This window comes from Gymnoscopelus microlampas (genome assembly GCF_963454915.1).
Source record: "Gymnoscopelus microlampas genome assembly, chromosome: 19".
NCBI lineage: Eukaryota > Metazoa > Chordata > Actinopteri > Myctophiformes > Myctophidae > Gymnoscopelus > Gymnoscopelus microlampas.
In genome coordinates, this window is record NC_139956.1 from 8784808 (window position 1) to 8808059 (window position 23252).

Genomic DNA, 23252 nt, shown 5'->3' on the forward strand with positions numbered 1-23252 from the left:
CCTAAGAAAGAAAGAAAATGGCCTTGAGGAAGAGCCCTAAATAGACAGAGGTGTTGCCACCAAGCCAATCATATTAACCAATACATCCACCCTGTCACAATTCTCAACCTAGTATATGTATACTGCACCCTGTCACAACTCACCACCTAGTATACATATACTCCAGTACACCCTGTCAGAACTCACAACTTAATCAACAACACAACCTACACAGCCTAGTATATACATACTGTATCGTGTCACAACCTTCAACAACAGACACAATACACCAGACAAACCGTAGTGTAGGTTCACATCAGCCTTCAATTCTGAAGCCAGAAACAGTCACTGAAAATGTTTCATTGCCACCCAATACAACTTAATATAGAATATGACAACTAAAGAACACCAGCTTGAATCACATTAGTAGCCTGCCCTACACAACGACAGAACACAATATGACGACAACACAGCAACAGCTTGAATCACATACAACACAATCATCAGCAGCAACAAAGAAAAAACACAGGTTCCTACCCTGAGATGTCTTCATGGCTTCATCAGTTGTGTAAGTGATGTCCAGGGTCAAACTTTGGATCTCATGGACTGAACTCAATGTAGACCCCAGGTCATCCTCTGACAAGCCCTCCTGTAGTGTTGTCTCCAGTCATCTCCAGCCTCCATACATCTGGCTAACTCGCCAGTACTTTCCTCCCCTGCAACTTTCTTTAGTAGGTCCATGTAGGTATAGGTGTGGGATGCCCTTGTGATCAATGCTCACGTGTTGGGTCCCACAGCACAGGTTTCCTGGCTGGGAGCTGGCATGGGAGCTCCATGTGCCATCTTATCAATCAGCCTTGGTAGCCCTCCATACAGATGCTTGTTGGTAACATATTCATCCTGGTTGTTCATTGCTGCACATAGAATTCTGGTGGACTTCTATAAAGGCTTTAGGGTCCAGCATTCACAGGAGAACAGCTTCATTCTCCCCTCCACTGATGGTCTTCCTAAGTGCATAGTCCTAGACTTTAATCAAGAGGAACCTTAGGGGGTGTCCCCCTACAACCCCACTGCTAGGATGTTAAACTCCTCACTGTTGCCGTCTGGGGTCATCACCTTGGCTCTGGTACCCGTGTACATGACTCCTATGGTCCGTGGTAGGTTGGGAGAGACACCATAAGCCTTGAGTATAAGAAAGAAAGAAAGAAAGAAAGAAAGAAAGAAAGACAAAAAAAAATACATTTTTAAGTGACCAAGAGCCACAGTAAAGTTGGTTTATATTGGATAGATATTCAACCACAGAGCCACTTAGGGACCGTCAACAATGTACTCCGCAATATGTGTTCATATAGCAATTGGTATTTAGTCATTACTATTTTCAATAGCTTCTAAACCAAGTGATATGACCCTGAGGGAAAAAATGACATTTTGCATGGGATATGTGTGCACATCCTTTAGATTTCTCAAAAATATTTTATAAGAATATTGTATTTTACATTTTTATTACTGTAAATGATGTCATAATTACTGTCATAACGGTAGAATTGCACTTACTAAAGAAAGTGATACTACTGAATTTAAACAATGATACTACTGACATCTGACAATGGTATACCTATGTACATTGACATTAAATACAAATCAACTTGTGTTAATAAGGTTTTAAGAATCTACAAGCTCCCAACCTGATGCATTATATGAGCTTGTAGACCAGCTATTTTTGGCAAAAAAAGATTTGGTGCGAAATAAAGGTGTGAACCAAGTAGAGCCCTGGGGGACCCCGGTCAACTATGTATGGTTTAAGTGGATAATGAGAAATTGATCTGTTGAGCTACTGTACTTCAGTTTCCACTAGATGGCAGCACTCAGTCAGCTGATGAGATACTCTACTTTCAGCTCAAGTGGTTTTCAGGGGAAACCATGACAGGTTCCAGTTTTGAAACACTTTAATATTACTTCAGATATTCTAAAATAGACAGCACGTTGCAATGTGACACATTGTGAGCTTGTTGATCGGCTATTTTTGAAAAAATTGGAAATGTATATTCACAAATTACAAAAGCTTGTAGAGCAGCTATTTTTGGAAAAAGAAAAATCTCTCTATTCCAAAGAATTGGAATAGAGAGGGCCCACGGGCAAATACATCAATATGTTGAAGTATGGCCTATGTAGGACGGAGGACCAGAGCACCTTACTGGCCTGTTAATTTCAAAATAATAGCCTACACTTATCTGACCTTTTACACACACACACACACACACACACACACACACACACACACACACACACACACACACACACACACACACTACAGTGTCTCATTGGACGACAGAAGACAAGTGCTTTAGCCCTGCATGTTGCATAACATATTCAATTGAATTCACATAACATAAAGCTAAATATTGTATCCCGTCTAGTTTTTGCTTTACCATCATTTCTCAAAGTAAAATAACAAAAAGTGACACAAATCAGCTCTATTGCATGGCAATGCTATTGCTAAGCAGCTAACTCACCTGAATAATATCCACCCATTTGGAATGAAAACGACCAGCAGTTCCTTGTGAAGATAATGAACTTCTCTTTCAGCTGTCAAAGATGTTTGTTTAGTAGTTTTAACTCCTTGACAGCACTGACAACTCTACTGTACTTCCATGTTGTGTAAGGTTACATTATACGTTGTTTATTTCACCATTTCAATGACAAACATAAAGGAGTTTGTATCAACACCCGTTTCCTCTCCTGCAGGTGTGGGGGGAGGGGAGGGCGGCGGGAAAACCTGAGGATTTAAAGAGGCAGCCTGAAGCTGCTGCTAGTCTACTCTAGGTCATTGGTTCTAAAAGTGGGGATCTTGGGGGGGTACCAGGGGGTCCCCAGCAAAATGTGTTAATAATATAGCCATTATATATAGGCTACACTATCATCTAAACCACTTTAACCATATTTTATACTTTGTCTATTCAAAAATAGCAGATGTACAAGCTCATTTAGCGAGTCACAAATTTCGATATTTTACAAATCTTTTCTGGGGCTCCCCGGCAAAAAAACATTTTCAGATGGTGGTCCGCGGCCAAATACATATCAATTTGGGGGTCCTTGACATTAACCACTGCTATTATCATTACATTTCAGAGGGAAATGTTGCACGTTTTACTCCACTAAAATGTTGTACTTTGTAGATATAGATTATGATTACAAAACATACTGTGCATTAGCCAATCAAGTGCTATTTTCTGTTTGGAAATAGTACTTTTGGTAGGAAGTTTGACTTGAATGTATTTATGAGCTCATTGTCAGTCAGGCTCTGTTGTTTATAGATATAGGACAGGTACATTATAACATCGAACAGCCTATAATTGATTAGATTGAAATCTCTTAAAACCATGTCATTTTTAAAGTCCCTACTTTGAGCAAGTTACACAAGTGACACAATTTAACTTCAACAGATTCTAACCCAACCTGAAAACGATGAATCACACGTAACGACCAGTTGTTCTTAATTCAAAATAAGTCTTTTTTTTTATTATAAAAAACAACATGAGATTATGGCAAATTTGTTATTCAAGTCCAACATGACATTTTAACATCAACAACATATAAACAATGGATGGGTAGTCAGTAACTTAACGACAGGAAGTCATTGTGGTTCAACCACAGGTAAATATTACCAATGCAGCTTCTACAGAACGATCCACCTCTGGTACATTTAAAGGTGGATGCCAAATATGTTGTCATGGAAAGAAGCAAAACAAACAAAACAAAACAAAGTCCAGGCCAACATTAATTCTCACACGAGACCCAGGATGTCAGACATATGAAGACAGAACCTTGCATGTTTTCAACACAGATAACTGGACACGTCAACTATATACAATTTAACAGCAGAACAGTGTATTGGTCCTAATAATTGGATTAGCGTTGTTTGTCCCTGTAGGACAGGATAGTGTTGTTTGTCTCTGCAGGACAGACAGTTAGCATTGTTGTCTCAGTAGGATGGGCAGGCAGTGTTTTTGTCTCTGAAAAGACAGACAGTGTTTTGCCTCTGCAGGACAGTGTTTGTAAACGTTTAGATGTGAACAGGGATGTGAGGGCGCTCGTCCCTTAGCTCTCTCTCACACACACACACACACACACACACACACACACACACACACACACACACACACACACACACACACACACACACACACTACAGTCTCTCATTGGACGACACAATACAGGAGGAAGTTGTTGAAGATTTCTATTGGCTGATAACAAACACGGACATAAGAATGTTTGTCATGGTTTTGGGGGGGACAGAGTAAATACGGCATTGCGGAATAAGGCATTCCTTGGTTTCCTATTGGTCAAAAGCAGAAGTAAGACACTCTCATTGGCTGACATATGGCCGCTTTAACAGTTGACTATTCTCGTATTTTCTCTTCCGTCCACATCTTTTCATCCCGTTCATTCATACTCATCCCTCACTCCACAGAGGAAATAACATCACCTCTTGTCTCCTCCTCTGTTGTATCTCGTCTACATCCTTCTCTCCTCCCTTCATACATCCATCAGTCGTCTGTCCCAGACCTCCGTCTCAAATGCCTAATTTATGCTCTGTCGTACAACGCTGCCATGCTTTGTGAGCTTATAGATCGTTTGTTTTCGCAGCGTGAAGCCGTCGTACGACCAAGTACAAAATCAGGCTCAAGGAGGCTGGGTTTGGACGGAAACAAAAAGTACCCAAATAATGTCTTTGTTCTCCTCCCTCTCTCCACTCTCCTAGCTTACAGTGTACAGGAGTTTTTTTTTACAGGAGGTAGCTAGGTTAGTGGCTGGATCGAGGACAGGCACTGTTTCGGTCTCTCTCGCCCACCCTCTCCCTCCAATCCCTCCCTCCCTTGCTTATATTGCGTAGCAAGAGGATTGGAGATTTCCGCCTACCGAAACAACAGCGGAAATCTAAACTCAATGTATGGTCTCTAGAACAACAGAGACACACTGAAACTGAATTGAATTTTAAATAGATGAATTATGTACAGTATTTTTTTTTTTAGATACTTTACTAGGATGTATTGTCTGTCTTGCCTCTTTTTTTCTGTACCTTTTTAAGTTTTTAAGAGTCAGGGAGCTATGCTCAAGAATTCCAACGCACTCGTGTAAAGGGCAAATAAATGTAATCTTGAAACCTACGCCAACTGCTTTGAAAACCATCATATAACTATCCCAGTGTGAAGGAGCCCGCCATATGGTCTTCCCAATGGTTCAGCAATTAAGTGATTTTTTAACACTTAATTGCTTCCACCCAATGAATTTGGACGTCACTAAAGGGTTGGGTGGAGATCTCCGATCATCCAGCTGCGCGACACTACAGCGTTATTTATTGTGCAACAGCGTTTATTGTGCAACAGCATGGAAAACAGCAGGTCTGCAAGCTCACAACACGTTGTGGACAGCAACGCCTTCTGAGCTTGTAGATCTGCGATTTCTACGATCTTCGGCTAGCGACATCCCCCCTCCTCATGCGACGGAGCATAATTTGTCCACGCCCCTTCCTCCATGCTTAACGTGCCGTCATTCGTCTCTGCCTCCCTCCACCATGCTGTATCTCTGCGTACAGCAGTGAGGCAGTGACACGGGCCAGGAGAACACCACGGGAACGCTCGTCTGGACGTTCCTCTCCAGGAAGTTGAACACAGGGTTCCACCAGGTCCTCGACAGGTAGTTGTTAGGTGCCTGTCGCAGTGCCTGAACAAAACAAAACAAAACGAGAAAAAAAGGAATCAGCTACAAGATAAAAGGTTATGCGTTTCATAAAGTATAAAACATTATTATGTGAAAAGCAGTTTGTGAGATTTGCTCCGGACACACACAGACAGACAAACAAACAGACCCTCTGTATGCAGATATGCAGGAGGATGGTTAGCCTCCTGCATATCTACGCTGTAGTAAATGTACGGTACAGATAATATATTGTCGCTGGCGGGTGGAAACCTTGTATGTCCAAAACCATAATGATAAAAAGAATTCCAATGGATCCAATGTAGTTAATATTTAGTCACACACTCTTGTTAATACTTTTCATTGGTTATATTTTTATAAAACCCACAGACACACTTAACTTCTTTTTAATGAAATAGTGAAAATACCCAATGCAAAGTGATGTGAGCTTGTAGATCTGCTATTTTCACTCTTGTATGATGAAGTAAGGCATTACCGGTAATTTACAAAATGTATATGATATATATATACGATATGTATATGACTAAAACAACAACTACAATCATAATCATCTTCATCATAACATTATGTTTAGGGTATAAAATATCTTCCATGCTGCAGCCATTAGTTTCGGCCAGTTTACCCTCATTGTGTATTCCCGTTTGTTATTATTTCTCTGCCATTTTCAACTATTTGAAAATGTTTTTAAAAATAGTAAAAAATGGCAAAGAGGTTTAAGGATAATGGGTAGGGCACCAGAAAGTATAGGTCCCAGAGTTTAATATCATCACACACAACACAGGCTGATGGTTTATGTTCAATGACACGTTTCATCCACTAGAGAGCAGCATACGTACATATGATAATACTACTGTATGTAGGATGGTTTGACAGAGAAAGAGATTGTGTGACAGACATAGAGGTGTGTGTGCGTGTGCGTGTGGTGGGAGGGTAAATCCATGCCTCTGCTTTGCCGGTGGGGATATAATTTATTTAAATACGTACATGCATTTATTTCCTTTTGCGAAATGTGGACTGTCTAATATGTTTGATATTACAATTTAGAAATGCATGGTTTAACCCTTGCGTCCCTACTTTGGGAAAATGTTCAAAATGTGTCAACTTTTTTCAAATTATAAATTGTTTTATTTAGAAATAGCAACAGAGCAGGTCTAGCTCACAGTGTGCCGTGATGCGACGCGCTGCGAGCTTGTATATCTGCTATTTGCGTGTGTGTGCGTGTGTGTACTCACATGTGAGTTTGCCATTGTGTGGTACCACCAGAATATCCTGGTGGTGACAAAGTAGCCAATGATGACGTCGATGCTGTAGTGCTCGTGACCAATCAGGATACAGACGACTCCCGTGGCGCTTAGCAACCAACACAGCCAGTGGTACCAACGCATCCATGGTGGGGAGTCTGCAGGATAAACACAATAATTAATAAAAACTATAAGTATACATTCATAACAGTCCTACACTAGACCAGATCACGGTCTAGTATATTGTTCAGTGGTGTAAAGTAACTAAGTACATTTACTCAAGTACTGTACTTAAGTACAATTTTGGGGTACTTTTACGACCGGGAACGCATCTATGTCATTTTAAGATTTCTTTGGCTATTCAAGAATAGCAGATATACAAGTCGAGCTTGTAGCTCTGCTATTTTTTTTTAAATCGTGGAAAATTTAGCAAATCTTTGAATACATAAATATACATTTTTAACTCAAATATTTGCTTCTGGGGAGTCCCTGGAACAAAAAGTTTTGAGATGGGGGTCCGCGGACAAATACATATCATTTTGCGGGGTCCTTGACATGAAAAGGTTTGAGATTCACTGATACATAAGCATGAGTTTTTAAAAAAACTGTTAGGATTTAGAAGAGATTTGTAGAAGCCCCAGAAGCAAAGATTTGAGTAACACATTTTATAAATATTCAAAGATTTGCACAAATGTTCACGATTGTTCGAAAATAGCAGATCTACAAGCTCATAGCGTGGCAATAGCCAAATAAAAATAAAAAATACAGATGCGTGTCCTGGTCTTAATTCCTCATGTGAAAATGTGGAGGTACCTCTGTGGCCTACTGTGTGAACAAGAGATTTGGTGCTGATCGGTCCAGCGAATGTGTGTGTGCGTGTACTCACACTCTTTGATGAATAGGTAGGACAGGGTCAACATGACAGTGTGTCCACTGTAGAGAAAATCCCCACACATCAGATGAGTCCCTGTCAGAGACAAACCTGAGACACACAGACAGACAGACAGACAGACAGACAGACAGACAGACAGACAGACAGACAGACAGAGGTGGGTTAGATTGTGTTGGTTGTTGAGGGTACATTGCAGCTCATGGCTGCACAAACTGAACATATTTGGGTAATTTGGGTATTGATGGTAATGTTGACCTTACCTCCTCCTGAGATCAGCTTCAATATCCTCCAGATCTTGCCTGTAGAATCATTGTACAACTACACACACACGGAGACAAAGACAGACAAAGAAAAATGTGTTACATTTTTATAAAAACCCACTGACTTCATCACTAACCGGTTACCCATATTTTTGGCACCTTGTTATTGGCAGAAATCAAAAATAGAAACAACAAAAAAGACGATCTGCAAGCTCACAACGTGTCGCATCATCTACAAAGCGGAGCTTGTATAACAGCTTTTTTCACTACTTCTGAGTGTCACCGTCATATGATTAAGAATAAAATAGGGCATTAATTTATGAAAAAAACAAAAGAAGCTTAAATATGGCTTAAACAATATGTTTCTAAACGATAACAATGCAATTATTGTACATAACAAAGCAATTACATCAGGTTATACTTGGTTCGGCATCATGTCTCCCACCAAAAATAGCTGATCTACAAGCTCACAGGGTGTCGCAGCGCGATGCAGAGCGACGTACAGCGAGCTTGTAGATTGGCCGTTTTCGGTGCGAGACACCTGCGCGCAACGAAGTATAAATCAGGTGTGAGAAAGACACCAGAGAACACAGATCTTCATTGATATTATTTACACAAGACTGGGCTTGTTCTGCAGCTTTGTGTATTGATTAAACAACCTAAAAGTGTGTGTACGTGCGTGTATGTGCGCGCGCGCGCGCGTGCGCGTGCGTGCGTGCGTGTGTGTGTGTGCGTACGTGCTTGTGTGTACCTTGGGAGCGCAGACCATGTGTTTTCCAGGTACAGGCAGAGTTGTGACGTACATGGTCACAATACGATACATGTACAGAGAACCAATCAGGAAGAAGCATCTACGACCTACTATAGACCTGAAAGAGAGAGAGAGAAAATAGGGCTTGTTAATCAGACTAATCAATTTAGTGGATTAAAAATAATAATCAGTGCAAATTTTTCACGTGGATTTTTTGATAGGCCTATATAAATATTTTTTTATTATAAGAAGAACACTAAGAAAATAACGAATAGTTGCAGCATTATTGAAGACATACCACTACTGTTACGACTGCAACTATCACTTCTAATACTGAGCTACTCCTCATCCTACCATAAAAACATCAGAGGTGGAAAAAGGACTCAAATGTTTTACTCAAGTAAAAGTATCAATACTGCAATGTAGAAATACTCTGTAACAAGTAAAAGCAAAGAATTCAAAATGTACTTAAGTAACAGTACAAAAGTATTGGTATCAAAATGTACTCATTATGCAGAATGTCCCATTTTTTCAAAAGTATAAAATATGTGTGTATCTGTATGCACGCACGCACGCACGCACGCACACGCACACGCACACACACACACACACACACACACACTTGAGTAAATGTACTTAGTAACTTTACACCACTGAATGACATCAATCCCATGTCTCTTACTTGTGTTTGAGGAACAGCCACTGGATGGTCCACAGCCCCACCAGGATCAGCCCGTTGACCTCTGTGACGGTGAAGGCCCAGGGGACCCTGTCCACGTAGTCAAAGAACTTGTCGGGCAGCGGCGGGCTGACCGACTTGTCGGGCACCCTCTCGTGCACCACGGTGATGATGACCGTGGTGAAGAACAGGTTGAACAGCGCGTACAGGAAGGCCACGCCCGTCTTCCACCACTCGTTGGGCAGGCGGTCGGCGCGGCCCTCGGGCACAATGATCTTGACGTAGTCACGGTGGCGGCTGAGCTGGTGGTGCAGCGAGCGAATCAGGCGGTTCTGCTTGAGGCGGTCGCCGCGGCTACCCTTTTTCCCGCTGCCGTCCTTGTCGCCATCGCCGCCCGGAGACGGGACGGCGCTGGGGGTGGCGGGGGAGGAGGAGGAGGAGGATGGGCGAGCCGGGGTGCCGTTGGCGACCTGACGAGGCGAAGGGGGCTCGGCCGTCGTCACGGTGATTTCCAGGTGGGTGGGGACGTCGTCCTCGTCGTCGTTGTCGCGGATCAGTTGCGACGCGGCCATGGAGGAAGGTGATTGGTCAAGAAGTCCGGAAGACTCACTAATTGTTCAACCAGTTAGATAATTGTTGGTAATTGCTTAACCAATTACTAAGTTGTCTGTTAAATGTTATGAAGTGTTGACGCTTAAACAGATCACAGCCTCAGTAAGATAAAGGTCCGAGGAACAGTGTACCGTGTTTCAGTCGGGTATCGTTTGGATATGATTCGATCCAGCTGTAACCAATGCTCCGGTATCAGCGATCAATATGTGAGGTTATCTGGTTACACACACACACTTGTCCTGTATAAGTAATTGATCGCTCTAGCCTTATTTCAAGATGAATCCAATATTCCAGGTTTTAGCGTTCGATCGCAATGTTCTGGTCAGGCAGCGATCACTGGTCCATTGATCCTGACCTGGATGAGTTACCTACTGATAGTCCAATATCAGGCCTGGCAGGAGGTGGTGGAGTTTGACCTAGCAGGTCTGAGGGGGGAAAAAGCTGAAAACAAGAGAAACAAACAAATGATTTATCAATCTGTGCTCAAATTAAATATATATTAGTGTTTTGATGCACACAGCATGTTAACGTAACTCTGAGAGTGTACAAATATATCCAAATGGACCCCGTTCCATTTGTACTCTTGGTCACATTGAAAGGGGTGTAACATGTTGTTAAAATAAGTGTTAAATACATTTTCAGGTTAAGAGAGAGAACTCTTACAGGCGACAATAAAAAAGTGAAATTGGAACTGATGAAACAAAGAAAAGTCAAAGTATAAGTGTATAACACAAAAATTAAATTGGAACACTAATTGAAGCTGATTACTGATAAATCATCTTTGTGGGGTTCTCTCTCGTGACTGGATGAAATTGTTATCCTGACGTAACAATATATTTTGTGTTTACTAAAGAGCTGCTGAGAGGGGAGACCTGTTACAGAACAAATACTCAATATATAACTGTTCAACAAAAACCTCCCCCCCCCCCTTTTCTTTACACAATGACATATCACTTACGCCCCATTTAACACAGGGTTTTACGGTGTAAAGACACTGACAGACAAGCAGCCTGGTGACCTGGTTTAAATCCCTGGACTGTGAGAAAACTGAACTCCCACAAAGTCAGTTCACCTGCCATCGGCTCATCAAACAGTGGGCTGACTGACACAAAATATAGATCAATGGTAACAGAAAGTGATCAGTATTGATTGATTGATTATTCATGACTGTGTGTCTTCTTCTGTGAACACGGAATGAGGACGGCCATTTCCCCCTGCAGACAAAACCCTGTTTCTATTGTATTGTGTGAGATTCTAATGTCATCATCTAGATCAGATAAGATTATTTTACACAGGAGGAGACGTCAGGTTCAGCGGAGTTACACCAACCTGTTCTGCATGCACGCACGCGCACGCACGCATACGCACGCGTGCACACACACACACACACACACACACACACACACACACACACACACACACACACACACACACACACACACACACACACACACACACACACACACACACACACACACACACACACACACTTTGTGTAAACAGCACAGAACAGGATACACTGAAGCGAGGAGGAAGAAAGAAAGTTTGACTCACAGTAACCTGAGACACACACACACACACACACACACACACACACACACACAGGTTTGTACTTCCTTGTGGTGATCCTCGTAGGGATGTAAACAGCATGTCTTTTGTTAAAACATTTTGCCCATTCATTTGCTATCGCTAAACCTTTAAACATAACCCCTACATGCCTAATCCAAACTCTGACCCCAACCAGTCCAGAATGAGTTTTATCAATTGTAACTTTAGCTTCTTGGCTATGACATTTTGACAGGTTTTGCTAACCTATCCATTGGATTTTCAGTCCCCACAACAAACGATACACACTAAGACATACTCTACATACACGCCATCTTCCAACTTTTAACCCTCATCTCTCCCTCTCTCTCTCATGGAAATATGTAAACATGATGTAAACATTTGCAAAGTGCATAGTCTCTCTGTCTCTCTCTCTCTGTCCCACATGCACTAGCACACGCACATGCACTAGCATACGCACAAGCACTTGCACACATGTGCGCACACGCACACACACACACACACACACACACACACACACACACACACACACACACACACACAACCTGCTATCTAGTCATACAACATTAGCCAGAATGACCACGCACGGCACGTAGAGAGAGAAAGAGACAAAGAGATCAGTCATGTTGTAAAGTTGATGGAATGATAGTGATGTGTTAATATAACAAGCTCTTCCTTCTGAAACTTGTTTACATCACTTTATTTTAGCAGACATTATTTTCAATACCTTCAGCTCTGTTTGCCACATTCTTTGTTCAGTTTGACTCATCATGGCATCAGGTCAACAACTCTGATTCACACACACACACACACACACACACACACACACACACACACACACACACACACACACACACACACACACACACACACACACACACACACACACACACACACACACACACACACACACCTATGCTTGCGAGGACAGCAACAGTTTAGCTAGGCACACATAAATGTTTTCAATTCAACTTTATTACAGAGCCGAATCACAACAAGTTGTCCAATTTTGGCCAGAGTCGCATTTGGCAATGCTGGCGAGGAAAACCTTCCCTTAAACTGGACGAAACCTCAGGCAGAACCAGGACGGTAGGCCTGTCACAATTATTACATAATCCCCAGATTGCAATTATTTGAGACTAGAAGTTCGGGCCGCTAGAAGGGCGCCCACACCTACCACAGTATCTCGTCTACTTCTTAGACCAATCAATAGTCTGATTAAACGTGGGTAGGTCAGTATCTCGCCTACTTAGACAAATAGACAAATCGTCTGATTAAACGTAATAATGTCCCATTCAGTGCATTGACACCATCCGAAATGGGTGGTGTGTGCGTGCTACCTTATTGCAACCTCTTACAACCTTTTCCCTATTCAATGTCTGCTCCTCCTAACCTCATTCCTCCCTGTTATAAAAAGGTACAGATCTCTCACACACACACACACACACACACACACACACACACACACACACACACACACACACACACACACACACACACACACACACACACACACACACACACACACACACACACACACACACACACACACACACACACACACACACACACACACTTAAGGTCTCATTGACAGGAGCAATTAAGTGATAAACTCCAACATGTGATTGGTTAACTTGGTCATGTGAGCTATAGCGACTCGGGAAGGAATGCAACGACACAAGCTGGCTGCCTCTGCATCCACTCCAAGGAAATGCACATTTGTATCAGAGCAGAGCAAGTCTAAGTGCTTTGAACAGAAACAAACTGTCTTTTCTAAAATAGCCAAACTACAAGTAGGCCTGTCACGATTGTTACGTAATCGTCTAATCGCAATTATTTGAGATAATCACAATTATTTTGCATAATTATTTTGCATAATCGTCATAATCGTTTCCATTCCGCGTTGTGAGCTTGTAGATCGGCTATTTCCACGATTAATGTTTGTTTTGTTTTTTTAAGTATCAAGTTATTAAATATGTCATTTCTTTGTACATTTTGGGTATCTGCCCTGTTCAACTTCAAAGCCTAAAAGGCAAAACAGGGATATAATTCTTTTTCATATTATGTGCAGTGTTAAAAGACAAAAACACAATTAAAGCGCTAATCACAATATTTTGTGTGAGGTCCCTGACCCCCTGTTGAAGACCCTCTAGAGGGTTAAAACTGTCAAAAGGCAAAGTGAACCCCGAGTGCTTTGTGTTCCCACTGCACATGTTAAAGCGAACCGCACCAGGGACGAGAAGCGAACAGAACTCAGAACAGAGTTCCTTTGGAGTGTTAAAAAAGAAATCTCCCTAAACGGTCCGAGTTCGTTTTGAGGGCTGAACGAGGATATGTGAAAGCACCCTTAATCATTCTCTGCATCCTTTCTATACCTAGTACAGCATGATACTATATATAGAGTATACTGTCTAGAAGCAACAATTCACGACATAAAACTCAACATTTTGTATCAGAAGAAACAAGTCTTTGTTGACTAACTGAAAGGCTGAAAAGTCAGTTAAAAGTATTCAGGGGCGCCGATAGCTGGGTGGTTAACGGTGCGTTTTAACAGCGGGCGATTCAGGATAGTATTTTCCGGAAGTGCATTATATGTCTATGAGAGCCGGCAACTACTGGCGATAGGGCGAAGTGGGCGGGGGGGGCGATGAAAGATGGATTTTCTTTTGGACGATGTCGCCCGGCGATCGCCCGAGAGTCGCCCGCTGTTAAAACGTACTGTCAGGCACGTAGGCATAACCACCACGATTACCTGGTTCAATTCCTGGGCTGGGCGGATCTTTGATACAAGTCAAGTCACTCCCTGACTCTCCCTGTTTCCTGTCTCCCTCTCTAGCTGAAAAATATATATCCACTAGTTTCCAAGAGCATTATTATGGGCATCACTTCCTGTCGATTTGATCCCTGATACCTGATCAAATCAACAGGAAGTGATGCCCATAATGCCCTAGGAAACTTGGATATATCTTAATTATTATTAATAAGCGTTTGTTCCAACTATGTATTGCATAATAACTAAATGCTACCTTGCCATGTTTTTCTTTTTTTGTTTTAAAGATATTTTGGGGGGGTTTTATTTATAGACTATACAGTAGAGACAGACAGGAAACGGGAAGAGAGATGGGGAGAGACAACATGCAGCAAAGATCGTCTGGAACGGGACTCGAACCCTCGATGCGCTGTCAGGCTGGAGCCTAGGTGCGCCCATGTTTTGTTTTTACTCAGGGAACAGTTAGCAGACCCATCCCACCACCCCGGAGCAGCACCTGAGACTTCTTGATAATGCACAGAGAGAAAATCAGAGATGTGTTTTGGTCCTAAACGGTTGAGTGATTTATCAATGACAATCGTCAACGTTTTAAAATCAGTTCTATGACTCACTGGGAGGCAGCCAGTGCAGAGATCTGAGAATTGGTGTCATCATGCTGCCTGCATTCCAAATGAAACCTGAGAGAAGAACACTACAGTAGTCTGTCTAACCTGAGAGAACTGTAATAGCCAAATATGAAACTACTAACATGTATTAACCCATTCGATCCGGGAATGCATCTCTGTCATTTTAAGATTTCTTTGGCTATTAAAAAATAGCAGATATACAAGCTGCGTTATGAGCTTGTAGATCTGCCATTTTTGAAGAATCTTGAAACTTTGCGCAAATCTATGAATGTATAACATTTGTAAAATATTTTGTTCCAGGGACCCCCAAAAGCAAAGATTTGAGTTACAAATGTTCGCTTTAAAAAAATATGTATTCAAAGATTTGCACAACTTTTAACGATTAAAAACAATAAATAGCAGATCTACAAGCTCATAGTGCGGGATTCGTTTCCGGATTGAATGGGTTAATATAGTATTTCATCCTTCCATTCACTCCAAGCTCCATTCTACTGTAACACATTGTCCTGAAAAAGCCTGTCTTTGATCCAAGTAGCCTGAGGGTAAGGAAGGTGTTACTAGGATTGTGTGTTAGGGAGATAAAGGGTGGGTCCCAAATCAACCGTCTCTGCGGGTGTGGTTTTGAAAGGTGAAATATTCCTGAAAAGGAGGAGTTTGAGAGTGGTTTGGGAGAGTCTGGAAGGAAGAGGAGCTCAGGGTTCATGGGGACAGGACAGAGAAGAGAAATGTGTTTGTTTTTCTTGCTGTTGCACAATAAACTTTGTTCTCGTTTGGAAATGAATCCTCAAATTCTTGCATTTTGATCTACAGTAGCTTAGCCTTTAAACCGACAGAGACAGGGAGTCCAGACTCACAATACCTATTACAACACACAACCACAAACGCACACCATCTCATGCACTACAACACATCCACAACATTACAACATAACATAGTACACATAGTCCTGACACACAAGCACAGTAAGCTACAGCACCATATTCCTTTATTGTCAAACACATGTGGTCCCATTGTGTGTGTGTGTGTGTGTGTGTGTGTGTGTGTGTGTGTGTGTGTGTGTGTGTGTGTGTGTGTGTGTGTGTGTGTGTGTGTGAGAGAGAGAGAGAGAACTTAGGTCAATGGGAGGCATAGGCATAATATCAACAAGCACACACACACACACACACACACACACACACACACACACAGTCTCTCTCACCCAGGTGTGATATAGCAGAAGTGCGGTATTAAGCAAAGGTATTTGCCACCAAGAAGTGTGTGTGTGTGTGTGTGTGTGTGTGTGTGTGTGTGTGTGTGTGTGTGTGTGTGTGTGTGTGTGTGTGTGTGTGTGTGTGTGTACACTAGGCAGCTGTTAGTGGCCAACAGTAGAAGACTGAGGTTGAATTTGTACTGGGCAGCACCCACTGTCAGAACTGTGTGGTGGCGCTAACATGTCAACATGAATGAATGAATAATGCACACATCCAATCCCCAGAGTTGGGCAGCTGCGGGGCAAAGAACAATATTACATTATTTTTAGTCTTACTAACATGGATGTTATTTTTACAAAATGTTCACCAATTAGTCTTTTTTTCTTTTTCCGGTCACAAGAAGGTCAAACCCGTGTGGATGCCAACAGATAAGTGTGTGTGTGTGTGTGTGTGTGTGTGTGTGTGTGTGTGTGTGTGTGTGTGTGTGTGTGTGTGTGTGTGTGTGTGTGTGTGTGTGTGTGTGTGTGTGTGTGTGTGTGTGTGTGTGCAAAGATTCTATTCATTCCACAATCCCGATAAACGGTGAGGAATGTGTCTTATTGACTTTTTATCACATACTGACACAAAATTGGTACGGAGACAACATACCTCACCTACAGTGAACTAATACAGTAACACAATACATACCGACACAGATGACACCATAAACACACCTCACATACAGTAACAAGTATCAGCTGGACCCTGTACAGTTGGTCGTAGGGTTTCGTGCTGAAGGAAAGAAACGTAGTCTAGGTAGTGCACTGGAGGGGGGTGCACTGGAGCTACACGATATGGACAAAATGTCATAACCTCAATAGTTATGCCACATATCTAAATAGCGATACAATATGACTATGGCTCCATTGTTACCCCCAGCCTCCACCCAAGTCTGCAAACTTGGTGTCATCTTGGACCCCACCCCTCTCCTTCCAGTCCCATGTCAACCAGATCACTAATTTCATTGATTGAATACTTTATTAGTCAGAAATGTAAACACAACGAGGTACAGTCATTTAGGCTAAAAGGAAAACACAAAAAAAGTCCTTGGGACTTGATTCCATTGTGGTCCTATTGTCCTAAAACTGCCTTTTTCCACCTGCGTAACATTGCCGCTTTCGTCCCAGCCTATCACACTGCTGCTGAGACATTCATTCATGCCTTCAACACCTCTAGACTCCACTACTGCAATAGCCTCCTATACGGTGTCACCACCAACGTTCTCAAGAAACTATAGCCGCCCGAAAACTCTGCCGCCCGCCTGCTTACCAGAACCCGATAGGGATCACATCACACCGGTTCTCCGTAACCTCCACTGGCTCCCAGTCAAACACAGAATAGATTTCAAGATACTGATCACCACCTACAAGGCCCTCAACAACCAGGCTCCCCGCTACCTCTCTGAACGCCACGGCCCCTCCCGCAGGTCTGGTGATGCCAACCTCCTGGACATCCCCAAGACAAAGAAACAAACTTGGGGTGACAGGGCTTTCTCAGTTACCGCCCCCTCCCTCTGGAACTCACTCCCAGCTCACATCCAAGCCACGTTTAAAACCACACTCAAATCCCACCTTTTCAGACTTGCATTACCTACTTAATTCTAATCCCCCTTTTCGACCTCAATTTCTATAGTTTTTAACCTTGGTCCTTTTAACTAGTTTTTCCTTAATAAAGTTTACATTTTATTTTGTATCTGAAAAGCGACATTGAGTGCTTAGAAAAGCGCTACATAAATTGCATGTTGTACTATCATTATTATTATTATTATTATGGGTTCACAATTATACTATATTAAGTGTAGCAACAGTGAAGAAATAGTGAAGATAAACATTCTTCAAAAGCAGCATATTACAGGTCAATTACACTCTTATTTTAAAAGTTTGGTCTGACATTTAGTCTTGGTGCTGAGTGCTGACCAATTCAGTTGGAGGCAGGTCTGATCAACTTTTAATAATAATAATAATAAACTTTATTTGTAATTTTGTATAGCACCTTTCATGACATGACATGCAGCTCAAAGTGCTTTACAGAGCAAGAATACAATTACAGTTACAAATAATTTAACAATAAAGCAAATATGAAAAGCAGAAGCATAAAACACATTAAAATAATAGCAAATAGCAAATAATAGAACTTTTTTAAGAAAATCAATCACTATATTTATTACTCTTATTTTACACTTATTTTTCCAATGTCATTTAGGAACTAATGAAGGACTTCCCTGCTCAACTTGACAAGAGCTGAATTTATGCTCACTCTAAAGGTTGTTACACACCGGGGCGATTTTTTCGTGCGAATAATGCGTTTTTTTTAAAAACCTTATAAAGCCAATGGCTCCGTACATGGAGCGAAAAAGCGAAAAAGCGAAGCGAAAAAGCGTCTTTTAATTATTCGGAACGAGTCCGAATTTTGCGTATATTTGCTATTTTCGCCGGTGTGTAAGGACCTTAAAACTCAGAGCAAGAGAGAGTGCGAGTGAATAATAAAGATTAGGGAGTTCTCAGGTAGTACAGGGGCAAAGTTCCTGCCCCCTACTACCGGACTCTGGGGGTTCAAATCCAACACAATGCATCCAGTTTGGCAGAACTATCTATTCTATACAAACATAATTGGCCGTGTTCAGGAGGGTGCTCTTTGTCGCTCTTTGCACTAGCCACTCCTACGGGCTGGGGCTGTGCCCGTCAACGGGGGGTGTTGAGCGGGAGGAGTAGGACGGAGGCACTCTACGTCCTCCCAGTGGGGGCTCCTCACTGGCAGGAGAGCCAGTAGGGTACAACATCAACAACAACACAGAAATGTGTAGGGAGGAATGAATTGGCATAACGACTAAATTGGGATGGAAAAAAGGGTGAAAAATAAATGGCTACTCTAAATAAAAAGGCAAGGGGAAAAAATTGAGAAATCAAATCCCCATATCAGTCCAGACTCAGAGTCCTGTCTCTGGTTTTGTCTGTTATAAAAGCAACAACTTTCTGTCCTGTTACTTGATGAGTCATTTGATTTGTTTAACCCATTTAGACCTGAGGCCGATTCTAAAAACGCCTTCTAAATCCTGACCTAAGTTTTCTGAATAACTTCAAATATTTATTAAAAAATTACAGCAAATGTATGTTGCTATATACTGTACATACAAGAACCCCAAAAGGGGTTCCCGTCCTGAAAGGGATAAACTAAGCCAGTAAAATGTGAAATTCACCAGCTCTGTAGGATGATGGAGAAAGCAACCATGTTTCCACAATGAGGAGTCAGTCAGGAGTCAACAATGACTATTTAAGGCCTGCCTGTCAAAAGAATGGTAAAAAAAGAAATAGTTGAAGTACATCAACTAGCCTACACAGTACAATAGTAGACAATACTAATAGATGACACACCCTTTAGTTGGTGTATTGGCCGAGTAGATTTGCATATACCTGTGCAATTTGTCTGCACCTAAGAACATCATTCAGGGAGAAGTTGTGGTTCAGTGTCTTGCTCAAGGACACTAAGCCGAATTTAAATACTTTATCGTATGATGGTGTCGTATGCAGAATATAGCCGATCTACAAGCTCACAAACGCATCTCAGATAGATCTGCTCATTTCCGCTCTGTGACGCCATCATATTATGATGCAGCATAAATTAGGCAAAAGACAGGAGGAGCTGGGGAACTAAGGCCTTAGTTCTATCTCCTGAGCCACTGCCATCCCACTATGTAGGCCTACAGTATACACTACAGTACGGACTGAAAACAATGCAAAAATAGATCAGTTAACTACAGAAGTCACCCAGTGACATTCCATGAACCATGTAAGGTTTCCCTATCAGGAACTGTATCAGTTCCCTATCAGGTACTGTATCAGTTCTGCAGTCTTGTATAGCCCTGAAATATAGACCAGCATTTCACTGAAAACCCTTGAAAATAAATGTTGTTTTTCAAACTCATACAATTACACAGGATTCCCATTGCAGTGCTTGGGTGAAATCAGCTCCTGTGCAAGGTGCCTACTGACCACTATCCAAATGTGCCAATTACAAATTTGTCAACTAATCGATTGGTTGATTTGATCCATTAAATCCAACTGTAGTGTGTATGATCTGTCAAGAGATTAGCGTATCGAGAACTGACCATTCCTTCCAATGTTGATTTCATAATGGCTCCTGGTTGAGTAGTTCACCCACAAAATGACTTATTTTCTATCAATTGCACACCCCATGAAGCCTTGAATTCATGGATTTGTTTTTGTTGCATTACTAAAGCCAATAATTTGATTCCAGTCTCCTATCGGCTAATGTATCCGGTAGGAGACACAAAGTAGATTATTTGTGTCTCCTACCGGAAATACACCCGGTCATCAAATGATTGGCTTAGGAATGCGACAAAAACAAAACAAAATCCATTAATTCAAGGCTTCATAGAAAATAAGTATTTTTTGGGGTGAACTACTTCCTTTAAGCTAGAGCTTACAAGAGACGTGTTACTAATTCAAAGAAAAATAAACAATAAAAAAAATGAGGAATACCAAACCAACCAACCACGCACGACTGTAGTATGAGAGAGCCCTATCTACATGAACAGTACAGTACATGTTGTGTGTTCTATAATAGGAGTAGGAGCATTAGTAGAGCTGCAACTACCAATTATTTACTTAGCAATTATTCTGTTGATTAATCAAATAATGGAGTGTGTGTTGTTGTTTTTTTCTTACACTTTTCATACAAATCAACATGGAGAAAGAAATCATTATTATTAAAATCATAAACATATATGAAATGAAAATGTAAACATATATACTTATGTAGGCAAACAGGGTATGTTTATGAAGAGTATATAGATACTATGTAGGCTACAGTGCGCACTACAGCTTAGAATATACAAACAGTCCTCCCTGTCATCAGGAGAGAGTGTGTTAACATAGTGTCACCCTGCCTGTTGTCGACTACTCATATCACTATGGCTATCACTATTTATATCAATACACATCAGTCTATGCATGATATCACTTGACAGGCTGCTCCGCTGTGACTCACATCCTGTTCTGACTGAGTCTGACGGTCAGCCCTGACTTGACCCTCGGCCTCATGTGAAAGTATGGATCCACCAAACACGGTAATTAAGACCCCGAGAATCCAATTTCCTCCAGGCTTGTGTCTGCCTGATTCACCAACACGAGAACAGCAGAGACAGACTGAGAGAGAGAGAGAATGACAGGCAGACAGACCCTGTAAACAGACAGACAGACAGACAGACAGACAGAGAGAATGACAGGCAGAGAGAATGACAGGCAGACAGAGACAGACAGACACTGTAGACCGACACACAGACACTGTGGACAGACAGACAGACAGTAGACAGTAGACAGACAGACAGACAGACAGACAGACAGACAGACGACAGACAGAACCGATAGATATATAGATGTGATCTTGAAGACAGTCAAAAATGAACAACATTTTTGCTTATATAAACACAGACACACAAATGCAATAACACGTGTCACTTGACAACACCTAGATGACGGGGAACACTCAAGTGTGTGTGTGTGTGTGTGTGTGTGTGTGTGTGTGTGTGTGTGTGTGTGTGTGTGTGTGTGTGTGTGTGTGTGTGTGTGTGTGTGTGTGTGTGTGTGTGTGTAACATGCTTCAACACAGTGAAATACAGATATTTCCTTCTACACTACACAACTACACTAAAGACGGTCAAAGCAGCAGGATACACACACCTGTGTGTCAGACGGTGTTGTGACGCGTTTACAAACACAACAGTTGTTAGTGTCGGCGCACACATGAAGTAAAGTAAAGTAAAATATAACTCTTACCTGTTTGAAATGACGGTAGTATTCGTCCCAACACACACCTCACTCACACAGACACAGGCACAGCTTCCTCCTTCTCTCTCGGTCTCATTAGGTTTAATGCGTGTGAGTTTCGGTGTGACGGTGGAACCCCTTCACGCTCCCTGAAGGCAAACGTCAACACACGCAGTAGCCACGGGCAACCGTCCCATGTCCCGGACGGACGACTGCTCAAAGAAGTAGGCTAGATCCAGTGGTTCTCAACATTTTCAAGCCGCGACCCCCCAAAATAATCATATTTGAACTAGGGACCCCCCCCAAAATAACTATATTTGGACTGGGGACCCCCCAAAATAATCATATTTGAACTGGGGACCCCCAAAATAATCCTGAACTGGGGAACCCCCACCCTGTCAAGCACTTGGAATTGTGGGAGTTTAGGCATTACATGTTTAGTTTCCACAGATAAATATTGTGAAAATAGCCGATCTACAAGCTCACAACACCTCGCAACACGAGGCATTGTGAGCTAGGTCGGCTATTTTCAAAATGTTTGCCTGTCTTATATTATTTGACAATTTGGCCAATATTTGACCAGTATTTATAGTATAGTTTGTTGATTACTTTTGATGCAGGAGTAAAAAAGGTCAAGTCCTTAAATTGTCACTTTACTGTCATATGGGGTCCCCCCCCAAAAAATGTCGGGGGGTCCCGGCCCCCAGATAGAGAACCACTTACTAACTGGGCCATATAACGTGGTCTATTTACGCATATAAGCTTTAAGCTTTGGAAAATAGTTGTAACATTTTTTCTCATAATTATTATTAATTATCATAGTTCAGTTATAAGTGTGTGTGTGTGTGTGTGTGTGTGTGTGTGTGTGTGTGTGTGTGTGTGTGTGTGTGTGTGTGTGTGCGTGCGTGCGTGCGTGCGTGCGTGCGTGTGTGTCGTGTCGTGTGTGTGTGTCAGTGTGTGTGTGTGTGTGTCGTGTCGTGTCACGACGGTCTCTCCGGGCTATGGGACGTTGACTCAGGTATTCACGACACGCCTCAATTCCGACGGACACTCCCACACCTTGACCATATTTGGTGTCTCTACTCCCGCCAATCAGAGGCAGCTGACTCCACCGGTGAGGTGAGGTTGGGTGAGGCTGAGGCT

General features: G+C 42.1%; 1 protein-coding gene across 3 annotated transcripts; it reads right to left on the reverse strand.

Annotated features, from left to right (window-relative positions):
* Window positions 1-3476: 3476 nt before the first annotated feature.
* On the reverse strand, window positions 3477-22214 carry LOC311035520 (phosphatidylcholine:ceramide cholinephosphotransferase 2-like). 3 transcript variants are annotated; one of them, XM_084043788.1, is made up of 8 exons: window positions 22119-22214; window positions 9524-10573; window positions 8842-8959; window positions 8091-8148; window positions 7825-7920; window positions 6930-7096; window positions 4188-5703; window positions 3477-4087 (listed from the first exon to the last, which is right to left on the reverse strand). In XM_084043788.1, the coding sequence occupies exons 2-7, from the start codon at window positions 10090-10092 to the stop codon at window positions 5530-5532; spliced, it is 1182 nt and encodes a 393-aa protein (XP_083899914.1). In that variant the 5' UTR covers window positions 10093-10573; window positions 22119-22214; the 3' UTR covers window positions 3477-4087; window positions 4188-5529. The 3 variants fall into 3 exon arrangements, with proteins under 3 accessions (XP_083899914.1, XP_083899916.1, XP_083899915.1); XM_084043790.1 differs by having other exon boundaries at window positions 4163-5703; XM_084043789.1 differs by having other exon boundaries at window positions 4125-5703.
* Window positions 22215-23252: the final 1038 nt, after the last annotated feature.

Excerpts from the sequence above, each read along its gene's own strand:
- LOC311035520 (XM_084043788.1), bottom strand. The coding sequence starts at position 10,092 with ATGGCCGCGTCGCAACTGATCCGCGACAACGACGACGAGGACGACGTC. Across the intron at positions 8,149-8,841 it reads ACATGGTCTGCGCTCCCAAG|TTGTACAATGATTCTACAGG; the intron begins GTACACACAAGC and ends GTGTGTGTGTAG. Across the intron at positions 5,704-6,929 it reads ACACAATGGCAAACTCACAT|GCACTGCGACAGGCACCTAA; the intron begins GTGAGTACACAC and ends TGTTTTGTTCAG.